Below are 21,274 nucleotides of genomic sequence, written 5' to 3' on the forward strand. Positions count from 1 at the left end.
GCACCTGAAGAAATATTCATGAGGAATAACCAATAACAAGATTGTAACTTCTGGAAGCTACATAGACAAAATCCACTGAAACGTGGGCCACACCACCTGGTGTGCTTCGCGACCACACCTCACCCTGTACATTTGGTCTCTCTCAGACTTGTTTTCATGCTGATTTAGCATAACAGCCTCTGGTAGAATTAAAAAAAAAAATCCATGATTTGCTCCAGGTGAAGAGGATTAGTAACGGATCCCTCAGAGCAGAGGGAAGGTCAACAGATGAGACCGGAAACACCAAGCCCTGCCTCCCGTCGCGCCTCCTCCTGAGGGTGGGCCCCGGATCATGACTGCACCAGGTGGGGCCACAGCCCCACACAGCTCCTCGGCCCAGGGGTGAGCTCCTGACCGAAGATGGGCAAATCAGATACTTTCCCCAGAAATCTGGGTTGGGACCTGAGACACAAGAAGATCTGAGCTCCAAGGTTGCAGGAAGGGGAAGGGGAGTAAACACAGTGGCCAACTAACGTCATGGCAGAGCTGAGATGCTGCTGATAAACCCAGGACAGACACTGGTTTGCAGGGAGGAGTGGGACAATAAGGTAGATATTCAGGAAGAACTAGAAACATCCGTCACACCCCCAGTCCCAGCTGTGCCTCACTTCCTGGCACAGGGAGCCCATGAGTCAGCTGCTTGTGCCCTTATAATACCTGCCCCCATCACCCCCCACCAGCCTGCAGAGGTCCTGTTTCTGGAACCAGGAGTGCCAGAGTGCCCATCAGCCAGACGACTGGGAGAGTTAAGAGAGATGTTTTGGAATGCCAGCTGCTCAGGTCAACGGGTTGAGGGTGGTGGTAAGGCAAAGAATGTTAGCAAATAAGTCTTTAAGCATTTGCTCCTGCATCCTTCCCTATAACCATCCCCAAGGGGAAAAATCCAGAGCCCAGACACCAGGGACAAACAACCAGCTCAATAAAGTGGCCTGTGGAATCCTTTCCCCCCAGAAGGTGCCCTTTCTGAGATGGCCTGAACTGGAGGGACATCAGGAAGTACTGGCCCTGGTCATGATCTCACGTCAACATGAGGAGCTGTGTGGGGCTGTGGCACCTCCCGGTGCAGTCATGCCCTGGGGCCCACCCTCGGTTGGGGGGCGAAGATTAAAGAACCATTTGCTAAGGAGCTGCAGAAGAGATTCCTTAGATAGTCTCTAAGGTCCTGTCCAACCCAAAGCTCACAAAATGAAATGTTCAGTAGAACTATCACAGACATATTTGGTAAATCACAGAGCAGCAGAATTGGCCACTACCTTTTAAACTTGAAATAAATACATTTACAGCAAATAAAAGTATGACTTTGTGCCACAGTCAATAAGCTCGCAGAACTCACTGCTCTGAGCCGAAAATAGAAATAGATCCAAGAAGGGCTTACCTGAACAAATAAATATCCCACCCAAGGCAGAGAGATGCATAAGAACAGTCCTCCCTATACAGTCTGGCATCACGGCAGAGCAGCGTGCCCACCCCCAGAACATCCCCACACCACACTGTCAGAGGCAGCACTTGGAACTGGACAGACTGCTCATCTGTCAAGTGCTCCCCATGGAGCTATGCCCCGCCCAGCACCTTCCTACAGAAAGGACCCAGCCTTTGATGCCCTGAACGATGCCTGCCAGGTGAGAAGCATGGGGGTCACCATCACAGGAGAGTCCAGGCCCCACTGACCACACACCGCCCCACACCCCCGGCCCCGACAGGGGGAGGGATAAGACCACAGAGAGCAATTTCTTCCATGGAGCGTTACTTACAGCCTCGACAGAGCCTGGTTATTCTGGAATAGCAGTTCTGGTAACGTGTGCAGCTGGTTCCGGTTGAGTCGTCTAAAAAAAAAGAAGAGAGAAAAATTAAATTAAATTTAAAAAAAAATTTAAAGGCGGGGGTGGGTATAGCTCAGTGGTAGAGGGCATGCTGAGAATGCACTAGGTCCTGGGTTCAATCCCCAGTACCTCCGATAAAAATAAATAAATAAAGATTAAAAAGAGAAGAGAGGAAAAGTTGGAAATGCCCAACTAGTACAGAGAATACAAAGGATTTGTCAGAAAGCGCTGGATTCAGAGACAGAGAGCCCAGCGTTCAAACCCTAACAGAGTCCCTGTGTAATTCCAAGGAGTCACCTTCTCTGGGCCTCAGTTTCTTCATCTACAAAGTGAGAATTCTGCCGTCCAACACTTTGGGAGGATAAGAACAGAATCTCTCTGAAAGCCCCTCAGCTGCGGACCAGACAGATTGTGGGCAGTCAGTAAACAGAGTCTTTCCTTCCATTATTCCCTCCCATACCCACCATCGTCATCACTTCAATTTTGTGATCTATAAGGCACAGATTCAAATATTATCTCAGTTTGTGAGCTGGACACCTGACTACCCTTGAACTGTGAGATATACCCATATGGACTGGCCATATGGTTCTGATTCATTATTACTTTCGTCCACATTTGGCTCAGTGGTGACTCAGCTTTTTTTATTGTTTGCTTTAGGTCTTTTTTCCAAATGAAAATGGCTTTTTTTTTATTATTAATGAAAATGCATGCTTAATGTTTTTTAAAAGCCTCAAATAATATAAGAAAAATATTTGGCCACCCGCATTTTTCTCACTCAACAATTTGTGGATGTCTTTCCATGCCAAACAATAGAGAAAGTCCCCTTTATTTTTAATAATTTTGTTTTTCATATGTCCATCATTTTTAATTCCTCTATTGGTGGGCAAACAACTATCCTGTATTATAGACACAGGCAGAAGTGGGAAGCCTGGTTCTGGAATATGGCCTGCCAAGACAATGCAGAAAGGACTCGAAAGGCAGGAAGGAAGGCCAGGAAGGCAGTGAAATCTGACCAGACTCATCTCGCCACCTTAGGCAACCAATTCTCTGACACTGGAGTGTAGGACTCCAGCCTATCTGGGGATGTGACACCTATAACGTATGAAACCGTGGTACTCACACTGTGTCCATGGACCACATGCAGGGGCACCACCTAGGAGCTGGTAAGAGCTGAGCTATGCAGGGCTACCCCAAACCTGTTGACTTAGGATCTGCATTTTAACCAGATCCCAAGTGATCTGTGTGCATGTCAAGGTTGGAGAAGCACTGGTGCAAAATGCAGCCCCCCGCCCTCCAGTCTACAGCACACTTTGAGTTTCACACAACCATCTCCTTGAACAGTTCTAGACAAAATAAACCAACTAGGCAAAAGCTTTCTTTTGCTGGGAGGGAGGAAGAAATATAATTCAACGTGGCCAGCAGTAACTGGTCTGTGGTTACCTCCTAGGAGGTCACCTTTCATCTGTTATGTGAAATATGCGATACCATTTTCTAGCAAGGTACACTCAGAGTTGCAATTTTAGACCAGCTGGAAGAAGTTTACTCTAAAGGGCGGGCTCCCAGGGAAACACATCATTGCCTAGGGAAAAAAAGGGACCACTGGTATAATCCTTAAAGCAAGAGGAGTAGACATCAGATGACTCCAAGTTCCTTAACCTCGTTCAATAAATTAATCCTGTATTTACACTGCCTGGTAATCATTGGGCTTCATTTTGTTTTGTTTTCCCCTAAGACTTTCTCATTTTTCCAGCTTTGATTTCTGAAAAACACTTAAGAGGAAAAGGGATTCAATAGCTAATTTAAAGTGTAAAATCAAAGGACACCAAAGAGGGACCCAGCGGGGTGAGGGGCCTGCAGGAAGCTAAGGATAACGACAGAAGGAGTGACTACCAGCCCTAAGCAGCCCTTACTCTGCGCCAGGCACAGGAGGGATGCTTTATACACACTACCTTACCAGCAGGGGCAAAGCAGAATGAAAAGGTGGGTTTCCTTCTCAAAGAAAGCACCACAGTGCACATCCCCTCCCGTCTCCTCCCTGCAACAACCCGAGAGGAAGTTTTGACCACCACACAGCTGGGCTCTCAGGTTCTCAGAATATGTTTGTTGACTTTGCTGAGCTGTTTCTTTGATACTTTAGGGAGCTGGGATGCCCAGAGGTGACTGACTCACCCAAGTCAAAACTGAGTAGAGAGGTGGATGCTGAAGCCTGCCTTCCCCTGGCTCCCATCCTGGCTGCCTCCACATTACACAGGGCCCCCAGCTCAGCCAGTTCAGGGTGACCGAGTGCTCCACTCCCTCCAATGCCAGATAACGGATGCCCATGGCACAACCATCCTCATGGCTGGCAGCACCACACACCTCTGCTTCTGTGTTCAAGTTTGCAACTGCTTACAAGAATCAGTCATGTCTATTCCCAAACCTGTTTATGCCAGAGGTACTTAGAATTATAATTATGTAATTGAACTAATGATTATATAAATGAACGAAATACTAGTGTGAAAAGAGAGAGTCATCTCTATGAAAACTAGGTTGAATGCCTTGGAAAGAGTCCATAAAAGGAACCTGCTAATTAAAGAGTTATTGAATTAAGTAAAGGACTGGGGGGGTCATAAAAAAATTTAGAATTCTCTAGCCAGACTGTTTCCAAGGGCCTTCTAAAAATCTCACTCCAATTTCAAGAAACTAAAATGAAAAATCATGAGCAAGGTATATGTGTGTGGTTTAGGTGAGGAAAATAATACAGAACTCCAATCAGCATCTCATGCTAAAAAGAAAGACCTTGGCAAAAAAAAAAAAAAAGGAGGTGGGAGGATCTATAAGGGAGGGTACATGTTTTGACATAAAATGAAATATTTATAGTATGTGTGGTTTTTATGACTCCCCACTGTATCCAACTTTTGTGATTAACTGATCCACCACTGGTCTCTAGAGGAGAGGGTGCTGCCGTCCACAGCCAGCATCAGGCACCCCCAGGGACAGAGCAGTCACACATCCCAGTAACTTGCCCGCTGTGCAGTTGCTGGTGACCCATCCTGGAATAAAGGAATTAGAAAAGGACAGAAGGGACAAAGTCTGCAGTGACACGACATGACTCAAAACTGCCATTCCTGGGGTGGCAGTGGCAGGTGTGATATGGGGCCCAGTCACGTCTAGGCCCCTGCCCACCTTTTCTCCTCCCCCAGGGCATGGCTGCCCAGGAACCAGATGGGTTAGGTCCAAATCAGCCCCCCATAGCCAGGTCATGGACATGCATTTTGTTCCGAGCCTTTTAAAGAAAACAAACACTGGACTAGTTATCTGTTCTCACTTTGTGCTCCTTATAGCTCAGTTTTAGGCCTGGAGGAGGAACAGTGCATCTTGGTTTTTCTCCAGGCTACAGGAAGGTGATGCGACAACCACACTCTTTCCCGCTGATCTAATACCTTTTTTTCTTTGAAGTAAAAGAGAAAGTGAGGTATTAGGTCATGGCCATCATGAACTCAGGCTTTGGAGGCAAAATGAACCAGGTTCTAATTCCCTCTTCTGCACTTACTCACTTAACAATCATTTAATAAGACAAGTGCCTTAACTTCCGTGCATCTCTGCTTCTCATCTGTAAGATGCCACTGACCTCAGTGTTGTTTTAAGGATTAAATGAGATATTGGAGGACAAAGAGCTTATTGTGGTGCCTGGCGATCAATAGTAGCTATTCACAGAACGAGAACAAATAACTCTAAAGTTTATATGAAATCACAAAAGACCCAGAATTGCCACAGCCAATAGTAAAGAAAAAGAACAAAGCTGGAGCAATAACCCTCTCAGACTTCAGACAATAGCAGAGAGCTACAGTAATCAAAACAGACATATGGATCAATGGAACAGAACAGAGAGCCCAGAAATGAAACCACAGACCTACGGTCAATTAATCTTTGACAAAGGAGGCAAGAATACACAATGAAGAAAAGACAGTCGCTTCAGCAAGTGGTGTTGGGAAAACTGGACAGCCACATGTAAATCAATGAAGTTAGAACACTCCCTCACACCATACACAAAAATAAACTCAAAATGGCTTAAAGACTTAAATAAAAAACAAGACACGATAAACCTCCTAAAAGGGAATATAGGCAAAACATTCTCTGACATAAATCTTAGCAATGGTCTCCTAGGGCAGTCTACCCAGGCAATAGAAATAGAAGCAAAGATAAACAAACGGGACCTAATTAAACTTAAAAGCTTTTGCACAGCAAAGCAAACTGTAAGCAAAACAAAATGACAACCTACAGAATGGGAGAAGATATTTGCAAATGATGGGACTGATAAAGGTTTAATTTCCAGAATACATAAACAGCTCATACAACTTAATAACAAAAAAAAAACAAACAACCCAATCTAAAAATGGGCAGAAGAGCAACTCTAAACAAGCAATTTTCCAGTGAAGACATACAAATGGCCAATAGGCACATGAAAAAATGCTCAATATCGCTAATTAACAGAGAAATGCAAATCAAAACTACAATGAGGTATCATCTCATACGAGTCACAATGGCCATCATTAAAAAGTCCACAAATGATAAATGCTGGAGAGGCTGTGGAGAAAAGGGAACCTTCCTATACTGCTGGTGGGAATGTAGTTTGGTGGAGCCATTATGGGAAACAGTATGGAGATTCCTCAAAAAACTAGACATAGACTTACCATATGATCCAGCAATCCCATTCCTGGGCAAGTATCTGGAGGGAACTCTAATTCGAAAAGATACATGCACCCCAATGTTCACAGCCAAGACATGGAAACAGCCTAAATGTCCATCAACAGATGGCTGGATAAAGAAGTTGTAGTATATTTATACAATGGAATACTACTCAGTGATTAAAAAAAAGAATAAAATAATGCCATTTGCAGCAACATGGATGGACCTGGAGACCGTCATTCTAAGTGAGGTAAGCCAGAAAGAGAAAGAAAAATACTATATGATATTGCTCATGTGTGGAATTTTTTTAAAAAACAGAAAAAAAGAGAGAAGACACTAATGAACTCATCTACAAAACAGAGACAGACTCACAGACATGTAAACAATCTTATGGTTACCAGGGAGAAAGGGGGTGGGAAGGGATAAATTTGGGAGTTTGACATTTGTAACCACTATATATAAAAACAGATAAAAAACAAATTTCTTCTTTAGGACAGGGAACTACATTCAGTATCTTGTAATAGCCTTTAATGAAAAAGAATTATGAAAATGAATATATGTATATATATGCACGACTGGGACATTAGGCTGTACACCAGAGACTGACACATTGTAACTGACTATACTTCAATTTAAAAAATAGTAGCTGTAATTATCATTATAAACTCATTGTGAGAAAAATCCATAAATAAGAAAAGCACAAAGAATAAAATTAAAGTTGGCTGTTTTCCCACCACTCAATGCAGTGAGTCAATGGTCTCAATTATTTTCCTCCTCCTGTATTCTGTACACATACAAGTTGATTTTATTTACACAAATGTCACTTTCTGCCTTTTCCACTTCATGTTATTTTGTGAACACATTCCCATGACCTCCGTAGTTCTTCAAACATGTGATTTTACATCTTATATCTCCCCAGAAAGGCTGTTTCCAATTTTTGTACTGTATTTAAATAATGTACAATGAATATTCTGACATATAAATTTTTAGCCATGCTCTCTGATTATTTCCATAAAATAAAATGGACTTTCTGGTTCAAAGGGCATGACCTTTAGAACTCTTGACACCCACAGCCAAACCAAAGCAGAAAAATGAGGCTGGTGACTATGAGTGCCCATCACCTACCTCATTCATACCACATTCGCTTTTTTTTATTATTATTATTGCCAATCTGAAACGCAAAACTGATCAAGACCCATTTTTCAAATTCAAAAGCCCCATAAGAAACAAACCATGCAAATCAGAAAACGCTACCTCCCAGTTTTGTGCCCCAAGCATCCGAGAAACTGCTGCTGGGGTTTCCCTGTATTTAGTCCCCTGGCCACCCCAGTGCTTCCTTTAAGGTCACACAAATCAACAAACAGTGGTTATGCCTGGCGTATAAAATTACAGGAGGAGATTTCACTTCCTCCGTACTGTATGTACTTTTTGCCATAATGTATTCTCAGGGAAAAACAACAAAGATCGCTGTATTTAGAATGCGGGGTGAGGACCACTCCAGCTTTCTCTTTGCCATTATCTCACGATACATTGCAAACCCTTCCACAGCTGCAGCTGCCCCTGGCCCCATCAGCAGGTGGGAGGCAGGCTGGGCACGCAGCCCTGACCCTGAGCACCCTTCCTTACTGCCAGGCTCAGCCTGCTCACCTCCCCCGGGCACCAGTGCCCACCGCCCCGCTGAGCCTGCGCCCGTAGATACTCACAGCCGCTCCAGCTCCTTCATGTCGTCGAAAGCCCCCCGTTCCACCACTCCAATCTGGTTCTCCATCAGCTGCCTGGGGAAGTAAAGAGACAAAGACAGCTTGGGATGGTGAGCCAGGACTCCTAGAAACAGCTGGCACGAGGGAGCGAAACAGGAGCGTAGCCTGAGACGCACACAGACCCGCGGCCTGGGCTGAGCCGACAAAACCTCCTCCCAGCCTTGCAGATTCCCTACACAGGCTCCTCAGCACAGCCAACCCCGACAGACAGCACGATGTGCTTCCGGCCCTACCCTCTTTGACCCTCTGAAGGGCCTGCACGGCAGAGGCACAGGGTACCACAGCACCGGGGCATCGCCCTAAGGCATGCTCAGGGAAGCCCGCACCCAGGCAGCAGGCAGCAGGGGCTGGCTCTGGGCGCACATGCCCTCCTCCAGCCCAAAGGGCTGGTGTCCAGAGGGCAGAGCAGTGGGGATCAGCCGGTAGCGGCAGGAGGGGAGCCTGTGCCAACTCGGCACAGTCCACACAGGCAGCAAACACATTCTGCAGTTGGCAGACAACACCCCCTCTGCCTGTGCCCCAACTCCGCCTGGTCTCATCTGCCAACAGACCCACCTGACCCTGAGGGACTCTGTACCCCCTCACCAACAATGTGCCCTGAAACCCAGAGCATCCAGTTGGCGGGGCAGCATTTTTCACCATATAGACCACTTGCTGAGTGGAAACTTTTGAGATCTTTCTCCCTGTGTTTTCCCTCCCTACTCTCAGGCAGGTGGCTTATGTGCGCCCGCAAGGACCTCAGACAAGGTCTGGGGCAGGGCAGGGGGCAGAAGCGGCCACCAGACACTCCTCTTCCTCTGCTTTATTTCCAAAAACCTGTGCTATTTAGGAGCCTCCTCAAGAGGCCATGGGGGGTGGGGGGAAACGCCAGGAGGGAGGGAGGGCTTCCCCAGACTCAGAAGAGATTCCTGGAGCCTGGGAAGGGGTCAGAAGTCAGTGGTTCTGGAGAAGCAGAGACATCTTCCCCAGTGATTGACAGCTACAACCCCAGAAAGGATCAACTACAGGGTTCCCAGCTCCTCAAAGAACTTCTGAGCTGCAAAATCAATAGTTCTGGAAGAACTAAGGCCCCCAGGCCCCTGCATTACCCTGGGAGTAGACAACGAGGGACCCTATGATTGTCTGATATTGTTTCTCCTGCCAGCCAGGTGAGATGGGGGCTCAAAGTCAAAATCGAGTTGATGCAAAGAAAATAAAGAAATGCCATTCTTCCCTGCACACCTGACTTTGTGGGCTGAGATGTCCCCTCACCAGAAGGTATGCATGTGGGTGGGGCTGCCTCTGCACCCTAAGATCAGCAGAGTAGGAGGGGATGAAGGGACCCATCCCTTCCCCTCGCTCTCACCCCTGCCCAGCCTGACAGCGCAGGAGCCGAGGAGGGCTCTTCCCTGGCCGGTGGCCAACAGAGCCATGCCTGCCACCTCCAGTATCTGCCACTGTCAGGCACCTGAGGGGAGTCACCTCTGTCCTCAACTGCCCCCAGTGACCTCCTCCTAGAGTCAGGGGGTCTGTGGCCTTGCTGAAAAGTCTTTCTGGGGCATAAGTTCAGAAGAACAGTGGAGGCTATTATAGACTGAATTGTGTCGCCCCCCCCCTAAAACTCATACAGTGAAGCCCTCACCCCCAGTGTGACAGTGTTGGAGATAAGGCCTGAAGGTAGGTAATTAGGGCTAAATGAGGTCGTAAGGCTGGGACCCTAATCTGATAGGACTGGTGTCCTCATAAAGCGACACCAGAGAGCCCTCTCTGTGCACACACAGAGGAAAGGCCACGTGAGGACACAGCAGGAAGGTAGCCAGGAAGAGAGGCTCCCACAAACCATCGGGACCTCGATCTCAGACTTCCAGCCTCCAGAGGTGTGAGAAAATCCCTTTCTATTGTTTAAGCCACCCAGTCTGCAGTCTTTTGTTATGGCCGCCCAAGCAGACCTGGTCTTCCCTCAGCCCTAGAAACAGCCAATGGACAAGGTAGTCCCATGTGCCCAGGTCCCGCCAGGCAGTGCCCACTGGTGCCCACTCCATGCCCAGTTTTCTCAGCCATGCGGGAGGCAGTGGCCACTCCAGGTCAGGACTCACCATCGCCTCCACTCACCCATTACGGCCTCCCAAGACTGATCCACAGGGAAGGGGCCCAGCTGGCCTACAACCCCCGACCCACGGCCAGGGGTCTGCGAGGGTGGGGGCAGGAGAAAGGTTAGAGCAGCGGCGGCAGCATCCCATACTCACAGCACCCGCAGCTGCTTGAGTCCCGCAAAGTCATTCTTATGGATCCGAGTGATGTTGTTGCCGTTGAGTTCCCTGGTGGAGGAAAGGGGAGAAGGAAATGGTGAGCTGGCCAGGGTGAGTCCCCAGGTCAGGGGCTCGGCTCCAGGCTCTCTCTCCTCGTGATTCAAGTCACTCATCTCCCAACGGGGCTGCGTGCCTCCCAGCCAAGCCCCGGGACCCCCAAGCCTGTGTCGTCCTAACAAGCTGGGACCTCTTTGCAGCAGACGTTCAACCAACAGCAACACACAGGGCACAGGCTCACTGCCAAGAGGGCTGCGGAACCCCAAAACATGGCTTTGGCCCTGAAAGAGCTCAGTCTAGTTGGACAGACAAGACAGTCACACAGGAAAGAATTTGGAAACTAGCCAATTAGAGAAGCTCTTCAGGTGGAATCCTCGCTGAGCCTCACTTTCCCCATCTATAAAATGGGAATAATAACTGTCTACTTCATAGGATTAGCATGAAGCATAAACAAGTAAAGAGCATGGCCAGCACTTGGAAAGGGCCCCCGTGGGGACACGGATGCTATCATCTGGTGGCACTGGCTCTTACGAGCTGTCTATATTCTGAAAGGCAGGCCACTCCAGGGATCAGGCACCCCTCTTCCGAGAAGGTCCTTCCACTGAGCCATACACAGCAGAATCTCACTCGGGCCCAGCTCCAAACCCAGGTGTCACCTCCACATATAACCTGTCTCCCTGTTCATCCCCGCGTTCACAGCCACACAGTCTCCTCCACTTTCTCACCATCTTCACAGTCCCCCACATGCTTAGCAACAACCTAACTGCCCCCACCCCCAACACACACACACACACACACACACACACACACACACACACACCACTGTACCTGCAGCCCAGTCTCCTCACTTACCAACTGTGGTCAAAGATCGCAGGTGTAGCTACCACCCCAACCCAAATCCAAGCTACTTTGAAAAACAGCAAATTCCCTTTCCTAAAAGTGTTTGGGAATTGTGTTTGGCCCAGATGATGTTCTGGAGTTGCTTCCACTAAGAACAACCTATATTCTTGGTTTCCACACACTCTGGGAACCAGGTTTTGTGTATATCCTCATGAGATGCTGGAAGGTGGTTACTGCGGCCGTCTTACAGATGAGGAAAGAGTGGCTCACAGAGGTGAGGTGCCCTCCTGAGGTCACCAGCTGGTAAATCACAGAGCAGGGATCTGGACCCGGGGCAGTCTGATCTTAGGGCCCAGGCTTCTCCCACCAGGCAGGCTGTCTCCACAAGTTGACAAGCTAATAATTCACTCAGCTCATCCCTCTCTCTGCCCTTCCCCTGGGCCTGGCTCCTGATCCTTCAGAACAGCTGGAAAAACTCATCCCCTGCTCTTCATCTCTCTTTTAATAGGATCTCTCAGAGGGGCTTGAGGCCTCTCCAAGGTAACGGGGCCACTGATGAGAGCCCCAGCCTGAGCCACTTTCCATCCTAAATGCAGGGAGGACAACTTCTCCATGCGAGACGGGCTCTTTTCAATGCAAAGCTCTTTTTTTATTGAACTAAATGTTCTTCCCTAAAGCAGCCACCTCTGAGCCTCTCTTTGCTGCACCCCAATCTGCTCCTTCTGCAACACGATCGTGCTTCAAAAACAATGAGAACGTCATCTCGAAGCCCTAAAAACTGCTTGATCTCCACCTATGATTTTGACTGGTATAAAGGATCCCTTCAGTTGGATATGTCATGTTACTGGGCATGCCCTGATTCCCTGTCCCTGGAACATCTGGGCTGTGTTGACATTGTTCAATTACAAACACCACCACATAAAGCTCAGTGGGTATTTGGGAGGAATACATTGCTAGAAAATGACTCAGTCAAAGGTCATGATAAACCTCATGAATTTTACAATCATCCACTCATTCCTTCTCATGGCAACCATGGTTCATAAGGCAATTGACTACAATAATTATTCAATTCTCAGGCGGCAAAACTGAGGCACAGACAAACGTTAAGACTTGTCTGAACAAGGCAGGGTACACATGGAACTCGGAATCCCGAGGATGGAATTCCCATGAGGCGGGCGGGGGTGGGGGCAGAGGGCTCACAGGGATTTGTGATGCTGCTCTCATTTACCTGCCTCTCTTCTCACCTTTGGCACCAGGCTCCACCGTGCAGACTCTGGGACACATTCCTTAGCCCATCAGTGGATTCCAGCCCCTCCTCCTCACTTCCTGCACCCCACTCCACCCCCACTCAAGAAGAGACCGGGGACACACAGGCAGAGGAGGACAATGGTGCAGACAGCAGAGCAAACACAGCCCCTCACTCAATGTCTATGGAGGCCCAAGCCCCCCAGCCCCCAGCCTCCCCCATCAGCCTTGCTCTCTAACCCGGAGCTAAGCTAAGTGCCTCCTCTCAGGGGAGAGCCCTTGAGAACGCAGCCAGGAGGCAGAGGCAGCTCTCATCAGGCTCCAAGGTCCAGGACTGCAGCTTAAGGAGTCATTATTGCCACTTAAGCTGAGAGAGTGGCCTCCACTGTCCCCACCCTCTCCCCTCAGCCGGGCAGCCCACCAGGATCGAGTTTCCAACCTGGCCCCGCCACTTCCCCTCGAACCTTCAGCACAGGCTGCTGGAATGAGGCGAGGAGGTCATTTTTCTCCAGTGCCTGATTCCTCCAACAGGTGGTCCTTGAGCGTTGTCATGGAGACCCCTCCCCAGCAAGCCTCCTGGGAAAACTGGAGAAGCTGCTGTGACCCCCAGACCTTTGCAGCCAGAGCAGCCAAGTGGAGTGGGCCCTCTGGGGCAATTCTCTGCCTCGCTTCTCAGGAAGAAGCCAGGATCCACCACTTCCCTGGGCTCCCTGAAGTTTTCTCCACCAGAGCCCTTATCTACCACTTCTCCTTACTGAGTACCTACCATGTGCAGGCTCTGAGCTCAACTCCAAGCATGCTTCATCTCATTTCACCCACACAGTAACCTACCAGGTGAGTCACATTCTCTCCATCTTGTGGATGAGGAAACTGAGGCACAGATCGGTGAAGCAATTTGCCCAGTGCCACACAGCTCCGAAGTGGTGGGTCCGGGACCAAATACTCCCAGGCTGATGTGAGTCTTTCCACTTCATTACGACGCCTTGTGTTGCTGGGCTCTGTTGAGCCTACCCCTCACCCCGAGCAATTATGCGTAGGACAGAGCTGAGGAACAAATTGGCTGCTTTAGATAAAACATACTCGGGCCCCGTAATAAGACAGTGGGCCCTGTCCATGCAGCAATATTCGGGCAGCTCCCAGCTGCCTGAGGTAAGTGTGCTCTGAGTGGCTAAGAGCCTGGGCTTTAGAGCTGGACTGTCTGGCTTCAAATTCCTGCTCTATCATCACTAGCTATGTGTCCCTGGGTGCAATGTTTAATTTCTCTGTGCCTTGGTTTCCCCATTTGTAAAATGAGGATAATGATAATACCCACCTCCTAGAGATGTGGCGAGGTTTAAGTGACTTAAATATTTCTAAAGCACCAAGAGCAGTGGCTGGCACACGCAAGTGCTCTCTACAAGTATTACCTGCTGCGATCACTTTCACTACTACCACCACCACTGTTGTTGTTGTATCCCTCGGGGACCACGGCGCCACCAGCAGGGTGGTGTCCCAGGCTCAGCTCCGGCTGGTGCTGGGCTGGCTGGGTCACACTCAGCAGGGAGGAGCCAGCTACTCCTGCCCAGCAGGCCCCAGGATGCTGAGGCCCAGAGAAGACGCCCTGAGATGGTCCTCTCTCTTTCACAAGTGATGAGTCTGCACCCATCCTTCTTCCCAGGAGAAAATACACTCCAGTGGCAAGTGGCCCTGATTCCCATCATTTCTGTGTGGTTCCTAACCTAAAAGGAAAGCCTCGGTGGTAAGAGATTTTGGAGAAAATCCTCTGAAGCAAAACTACTGAGGAAAAAACAAAAACAAACCAGGATTTCTGGAATCCTCACAGGAAACAAGAATCTGATCCCCAGCAACTGTGTGTCTGTGATAAACTGAAAGAAACCCTCGGATTTCCTAGAGCTGCAGGAATAAACACCTAGGACCCCTCTTGGGGTGTTCTGGGGGCTCCATGCACTTCACAAGCATTCTCATGGTGGGGGCAGGGTCCAGCCACTGATGCTGGTTCCTCCCCGAGGGCCAAGAACCTTCCTACAGCAGCCCAAACCTGCAGCGGCAAGGGGGAGGCTCAGCTGCCCCCCAAATCCCTTCCTGCAGGGTCTCCAAAAAATATACAGGCACTCTCTGACTGTGGTTGAGACAGGCCTCTGGGCTGGGGAACTGTATACCTCAGTGCTGTCCTTTGAAATCTTACCCTGGCCAAACCCACAGCACTGTCTGCAGTCAGACCGGAGAATTAAGGGAAGGAAGAATTCCCCTACCCAGCACCACCCCGACAGTGGTAGCAGGTCCCATGCCCCAACCTGAAGGCAGACGAGCTGCTTGGAGCACCCGGAGCCGCCTAAACAGGCTCCCCATATTCACTTTGGCTCCCCTCCAATCTGTTCTCCAGGCCACACAGCCAGAGTGATCTTTCAAGATGCAAATCTGATCATGTCAGTCCCCACTTAAACCCTTCAGTGAATCCCCATCACTCTTGGAATCAAAACAAAAATCTCTTTAACATGGACCACAAACCCCACGTGGCCTGCCCTACTCCCTGTTCTGATTTGCTCCCTCCGGTGGCAGGGGCTTTGAACTTACACTTCCCTCTGCCTGGACTGCTCCCTCCTTCCTCTGCCTAACTCACTCCAATCTTTCCTTCCAATTGGTCAACAGAGCACTCCAACCCTCTCCTCTGGGCACAAATCAGGGGCAACTTGACATGCACTTGGGGCTTTGCTGACTGATGTCTCTATCCCCCACCCCATGAGAGTACAAGCCCCTTTTCAGTTTTTCCTCATCATTGTGTCTCCAGGGTTTAACACAGTACATGGTACCTGGTACCCGATAGATGTTTCAGTAAGTATTTCTTGAATGCATGAATAAATCTGCACTAAAACTGACATATTCCAGAGGGGACTGCCAAGATGGCAGAGTAGAAGGACGCGGTGCTCACCCTCTCTCACGAATACAACAAAAACTACATCTACGTACAGAACAATTCACACAAAGTACCTACTGAGCTTTGGCAGAATATCTCTTACGTTGGAAATACAAGGAGAATCCTCACAAAATCGAATAAACAACAAATTTATACTGATTAGCACAGGGAACTATAGTCAATATCTTGTAGTAACCTATAATAAAAAAGAATACGAAAATAAATATATGTATTTATATACATGGCTGAAACATTATGCTGTACACCAGAGATTGTAAACAACATTGTAAACTGACTATACTTCAATAAAATAAAATAACACTGATATAATCCAATTAGCATTGAGTTGAATGAGTTTTCCATGTTTCTCTACTCCCCATTCAGGAAAAAAAAAAACCCATACTAATTAAGAAATGCTCTCTCCAAATGGACATCAGCCAATGAAAGCTTCACACACTGAGGACACTGCTGTTTTATCAACAACCGTTCCAGAGCCCACAGGTTAAAAGACTGATTTTTCTTCAGCTCCCTTGTTAGGAAAATTCCAGCCCCCAGGGCTTCAGCCACCGTGACCCTCCACTTCTCTCAACACACCAGTGCTTCTGCCTCAGGGCCTTTGCCCATGCTGCTCCCTCAGCCAGGAACAGCCCTCTCTCCTCCTCCCCTGCCCACCGACACCCACAGCTGGCTCACTCCTAACATCTTTCAGACCTCAATTTAAATGTCCCCTCCTCTAAACCAGCTTCCCCATTGCTGTTCACTTAGCTCCTCCTCCAGAGCTGGGATTTCAATTCGGCAGTGTGTTCAATACGAGGTCCTTTGTTAAAGGCCAGTCTCCCCTGCCAGGATGTGAGGGGCAGAGGCCACATCTGTAAGCCAGCATCTATGAGGGTGCCTGGTACGCAGTAGGTGTTCACTAAATACAAGCTGAACGAACAGTCCTGCCCCCTGAGCCCGGCTGCTGCCAGCACATCGTGGCCGGGGCCTGGCGCACACTCCCATCAGCCCCAAGCCTTCCCAGCAGTCCTCAGGCCTCAGCAGGTCATGATCCAGAGGCTCTTCCAGCTCCTCAGCAGAGCCCACAGGCCTGGCACCAACCCCAGCACTGGGGCGGCCCCCCACCACGTGGTGAATCAATAAGCCCCAGGAGTGAGTAGTCAGGGGCCCTACAATGGGGCAGATTTGCTACAGATCCCGCTGTGCCCAGGCTCCTGGGCACTCATCTTGTTTCCTTGACTTTGTTACCAGCAAAATCTATACCACCACAACCAAGCCGGCTCATATAAGACTCACAATAGCACATGGCTCAAAGGTTTGCTATCAGTCTTGATTTACAGACTCTGCTCAAGATCAGACAGCTGGTAGGGGTGCAGGGTATAGCTCAGTAGTAGAGTGTCTGCTTAGCATGCACAAGGTCCTGGGTTCGATCCCTAGTACCTCCACTAAAAAATAAATAAATAATAAATAAACCTAATTACCTCTACCCCAAAAGGAAAAAGAAAAAAAATTAAAAAAAAAAAAAGATCAGCCAGCTAATAAGTAGGTTCAAGAGACAAGACTTGAACCCAGCATGTCTGACCCTAGGACTCAGGTCTTTTTTTTTTTTAATTACTATTAAAAATACACATAACAAAATTCACCATTTTAACCATTTTTAAGTGCATAGTTCAATAGTGTTAAAAACATTTACATTGTTGTATAACAGATCTCCAGAACTTTTTCATTCTGCAAAACTAAACTCTCTACCCATTAAACAGTAACTGCCCATTTCTCCCACCCCCCAGCCCCCAGTAACCATCATTTTACTTTCTGTCTCTATGAATTTGACTACTCTGGGTACCTCATAAAAGAGGAATCATACAGTATTTGTCTTTTTGTGACTGGCTTATCTCACAACGTCTTCAAGGTTCATCCATGATATAGCATGTGTCAGAATTTCCCTCCTTTTAAAGGCTGAATAATATTCCAATGTATGTCTAAATCACATTTTGTTTATCCATTCATCCATCAGTGCTTCTACCCTTAAGCTACTATGAATAATTCTGTTATGAACATGGGGGTACAAGTATCTCTGAGACCCTGCGTTCAATTCTTCCAGGTATATACCTAGACTTGAACCTGCAGAATCATATAAATTCTTCATGTGTCATTTTTTCAGAAATCGTCATACTCATTTCCACAGCAGTTGTACCATTTTACATTCCCAGAAACAACACACAAGGGTTCCAACTTCTCCACACTCTAACCACCACTTGTCATTTCCTAGCTTTTGGGTTTTGGGTTTGTTTTTTCTTTTTAAGTTTTCCGTTTTGATGAAGTTTATCTATTTTTTTAAAAATATTTTTTAAAAAATTTTGATGGAGGTACTGGGGCTGCTAAGCATGTGCTCTACCACTGAGCTATTTCCCTCCCTACCCCCTGTTTTTTTTTAATAGTAGCTGTCCTAATGGGTGAGCAGTCGTCAGGGCCCAGCTCTTAACCCCAACTCCATGGTGTATTCTGTTCTGAGGCCCAAACTGCACCCAAGTTCCTTCACTACTGAGGCCTGGCCTTGCTCTTACCAACGCCCTTCCTAGGTCTGGGGCCTGCTCCATAACCACAACTCTACAGCCAGGCCCAGTGCCAGCCACCAGGCCTCCATGTCCAGTGCTTGCCAGCCTGCTCTCCACTTGCTGACTGCCCCAGGCCCTGAGAGACGACCTACCAGCTAACACCCTGACCTTCACCTGCAACAGCACCTCCCTGCATCCCCCAATTCTGCTCACCACCCCAAGCCCTAAGCTAGACACCCCTCCTCATGCCAGCCTGCAATCTGGGTCCACCCTGCAAACACATGCAGGCTGGAATCAATCTTGGCCAATTTTCCATTATGCCCTAGTGCTAGCTCCTGACAGAGGTTTTGTAGGTGCTAAATGAATGTTGAATGAATGAATGAATGAATGAAGCGAGGACTGTAGAGCAGTAGTCAAATTTACACAAACAAATCATAAAAAAGAATGATAATGCTATTTGCAGCAACATGGATAGAACTAGAGATGATCATACTAAGTGAAGTAAGTCAAACAGAGAAAGACAAATATCATATGATATCACTTATATGTGGAATCTAAAAAAAAATACAAATGAACTTATTTACAAAACAAAAAGATATATATATGTATAAATGAATCACTATGCACAAACAGAGCCTTGAGACTCAGGGACTCAGAGCACCACTCACCAGTTGGCTGTTTGATCCTGGGCAGAGGGCTCTACCTCTCTGAACCTTCCCATCTACAAAACAGTGATAAGTACAGTCTGCTCTTATCCCCTTTTCCATGGGCTCCACCTCCGTGGATTCAACATACCACAGATAGAAAATATCTCCCCGCAAAATCCCAGAAAATTCCAAAAAGCAAAACTTGAATTTATCACTCACTGGCAATTATTTGCATAGCATTTACACTGTATTTACCTGGTATTATAAATAATCTAGAGATGATTTAAAGCATAGGAGAGGATGGGAGTAGGTTATATGCAAATAGCACGCCATTTCATACAGTGGACTTGAGCATCTGGGATTTTGGTACCTTGTTTAGGTTAAGGAGGGGTGGGTCCTGGAACCAATCCCTCTCGGATACTGAGGGACGACTATAATGCATCCTCTCAGGACTGCTATGAGGAGTAAAAGAACGGATGTGGCTAAAGCATCTGGCTCGGAGCTGGGGCACAAGGTGAGGGCTCTGAATGGTGACCCCCAACGCCATCACAACTCCCTCCTCGCTGCCCTCCACCTCTGTTCTTTGACCTGCCTAGCTTCTCCCCTCCCCCTTGCCCAGGGCCCTGACTCCTCCTTTCCACAATCGTCCCCCACCACCTGCGCCCCCAGCAGGACTCCAGTCCTCCTGCACCTACACTGCAAACAATCTGCTCAGAGCTGCTGTCCTTGGAGTTCCTTGCTGCTCTCTCCTCCCGCAAACCTCACTACCTACTTGCTCCCGACCATCTGCTTCCGCCTTCCACTTCTCCCAGGAAACCGTTTTGCCCAGCTTTGCCAGTGACCCCCAGTCACAATTCCAGAAGCCTTCCTTGGCCCTCACCCTCAGACAGACTGGCTGCTCTCCACACTGTAACCCTCCCCCCATCTTCAAAGGCCTTCTTCTTCGGCTTTGGCAGTAACCACATCGCCCACGTGGAAGCCACACACATTCAACCAGGGCTCCTCTGTGTAAAACACAGGTGGGGAGCTCTTCCTGCTCCTCCGCCAGCTCCTCCTTGGTAGCCCTCCCTTCCCTCTGCCTTCTTAATGTGGCTGGAAGCCAAAGTCCATCCTCATGAGTCTTCAAAGTGTGCACTTTCTCCACCAGGAAACCCCAGCATCAAGTGGTGTTTCTCAGAGTGTGTCCTGGGCACCTCCCACATGCCAATCACCTGAATGGCCTTTACCAAAGACCTGCTGGCTCAGCATTTCTGGGATGAGCCTGGGAATCTGCATTTTATACCAGCTTCCCAGGAGATTCTTATTCCCATTGAAGTCTCTTTCCCACTGCCCTCGTGGGTCCCACCGCTTCCCCAGGAGGCCCTCCCAACTGTCTCCCCAGCCTGAATACTCAACAGAATAATCATCCCTTATTCCTACCTCCAGGGTCATCTTTTCACATAGGCATCTATTGGCAATTCAAACAAAAGAGGCAGAAGCCAACTTCACGGCCTCTCCTCCAGGATCAGCCTCCCTCCCCAACTTTACTCTGTTTGTAAGATCATTCTCCCAGGCTTGGGCCGTAGGGTCCCCCATGATGTTCCCATTTGCTCTCCCTGCACCCTCTGCCTCAGTCCAGGCCTGCCTCCTCTCATGCCTGGGCCTCTGCAGTAGCCTCCTAACTCTATGCAAACTGGAGTAGCTGGTATAGCCTACTGCTGCTCTAACAAATTACCACACACTTAATGGCTTAAGACAACACAGATTTATTACCTTACAGTTCTGGAGATCAGAAGTCCAAAATCAGCCTCACTGGGTTAAAGTCAGGATGTTCCAGGGCTACATTGCTTTCCGGAGGCTTTAGGGGACAATTCATCCCCGTGCCTTTTTATCGATCAAGAGGCTGCCTGCACTCTTTGGCTCATGGCCCCTTCTTCCCATCACTCCAATCTCTTGCTTCCATCGGCATATTTCTCCTACTACTGACACTGACCCTCCTGCCTCTCTCCTTGGGGACCCTTGTGATTATGTTGGGCCCACCCAGATAATCCAAGATCATCTCCCATCTCAAGATCCTTAACTTGATCACATCTCCAAAGAGCCTTTGGCCCAGTAACATAACGTATTCATCGGTTCCAGTGATTAGGATGTGGACATATTTGGGGACCATTATTCAACTTACCACAGTGATCATATTTTCTACAACAAAGATCAGAACCATTAAATGTCCTACCAAAGATTTAAAACAACTCATTGAACACACATTTTTTGAGCACCTACCATACACCAGGCAATGGAAATACAAAGATACATGAGACACAGTCCCTACCCTCAGGAAACTCAAAACCCAAGATACTCGTCAAACAAGCCACCTTTTTAAAAAAGAAATAAGATTTTCTTCCCTACAGAAGAATTCCAATTAATAAATGTAGAAGGAATGAGGGAAATAGAAAAGCAAAATTGGATAATAATGGTTGCAGGCAAGATCCATTAATGGATGCTAAAATTAGTAGGTGAGAATTTGA

General features: G+C 48.0%; 1 protein-coding gene across 3 annotated transcripts in view; it reads right to left on the bottom strand.

Moving 5' to 3' along the window:
* The window catches only part of SLIT1 (slit guidance ligand 1), a 156,657-nt gene that overhangs the window by 126,514 nt on the left and 8,869 nt on the right, over positions 1-21,274 (bottom strand). For all 3 annotated transcript variants that reach the window (XM_072971743.1, XM_006210569.4, XM_072971744.1), the window contains exons 2-4: positions 10,513-10,584; positions 8,231-8,302; positions 1,791-1,862 (exon numbers count right to left, since the gene is read on the bottom strand). In XM_072971743.1, coding sequence (XP_072827844.1) covers positions 1,791-1,862; positions 8,231-8,302; positions 10,513-10,584 — 216 coding nt within the window. The remainder of the gene's footprint in view (positions 1-1,790; positions 1,863-8,230; positions 8,303-10,512; positions 10,585-21,274) is intronic.

This window comes from Vicugna pacos, chromosome 11, assembly GCF_048564905.1.
Source record: "Vicugna pacos chromosome 11, VicPac4, whole genome shotgun sequence".
NCBI classification, from domain to species: domain Eukaryota; kingdom Metazoa; phylum Chordata; class Mammalia; order Artiodactyla; family Camelidae; genus Vicugna; species Vicugna pacos.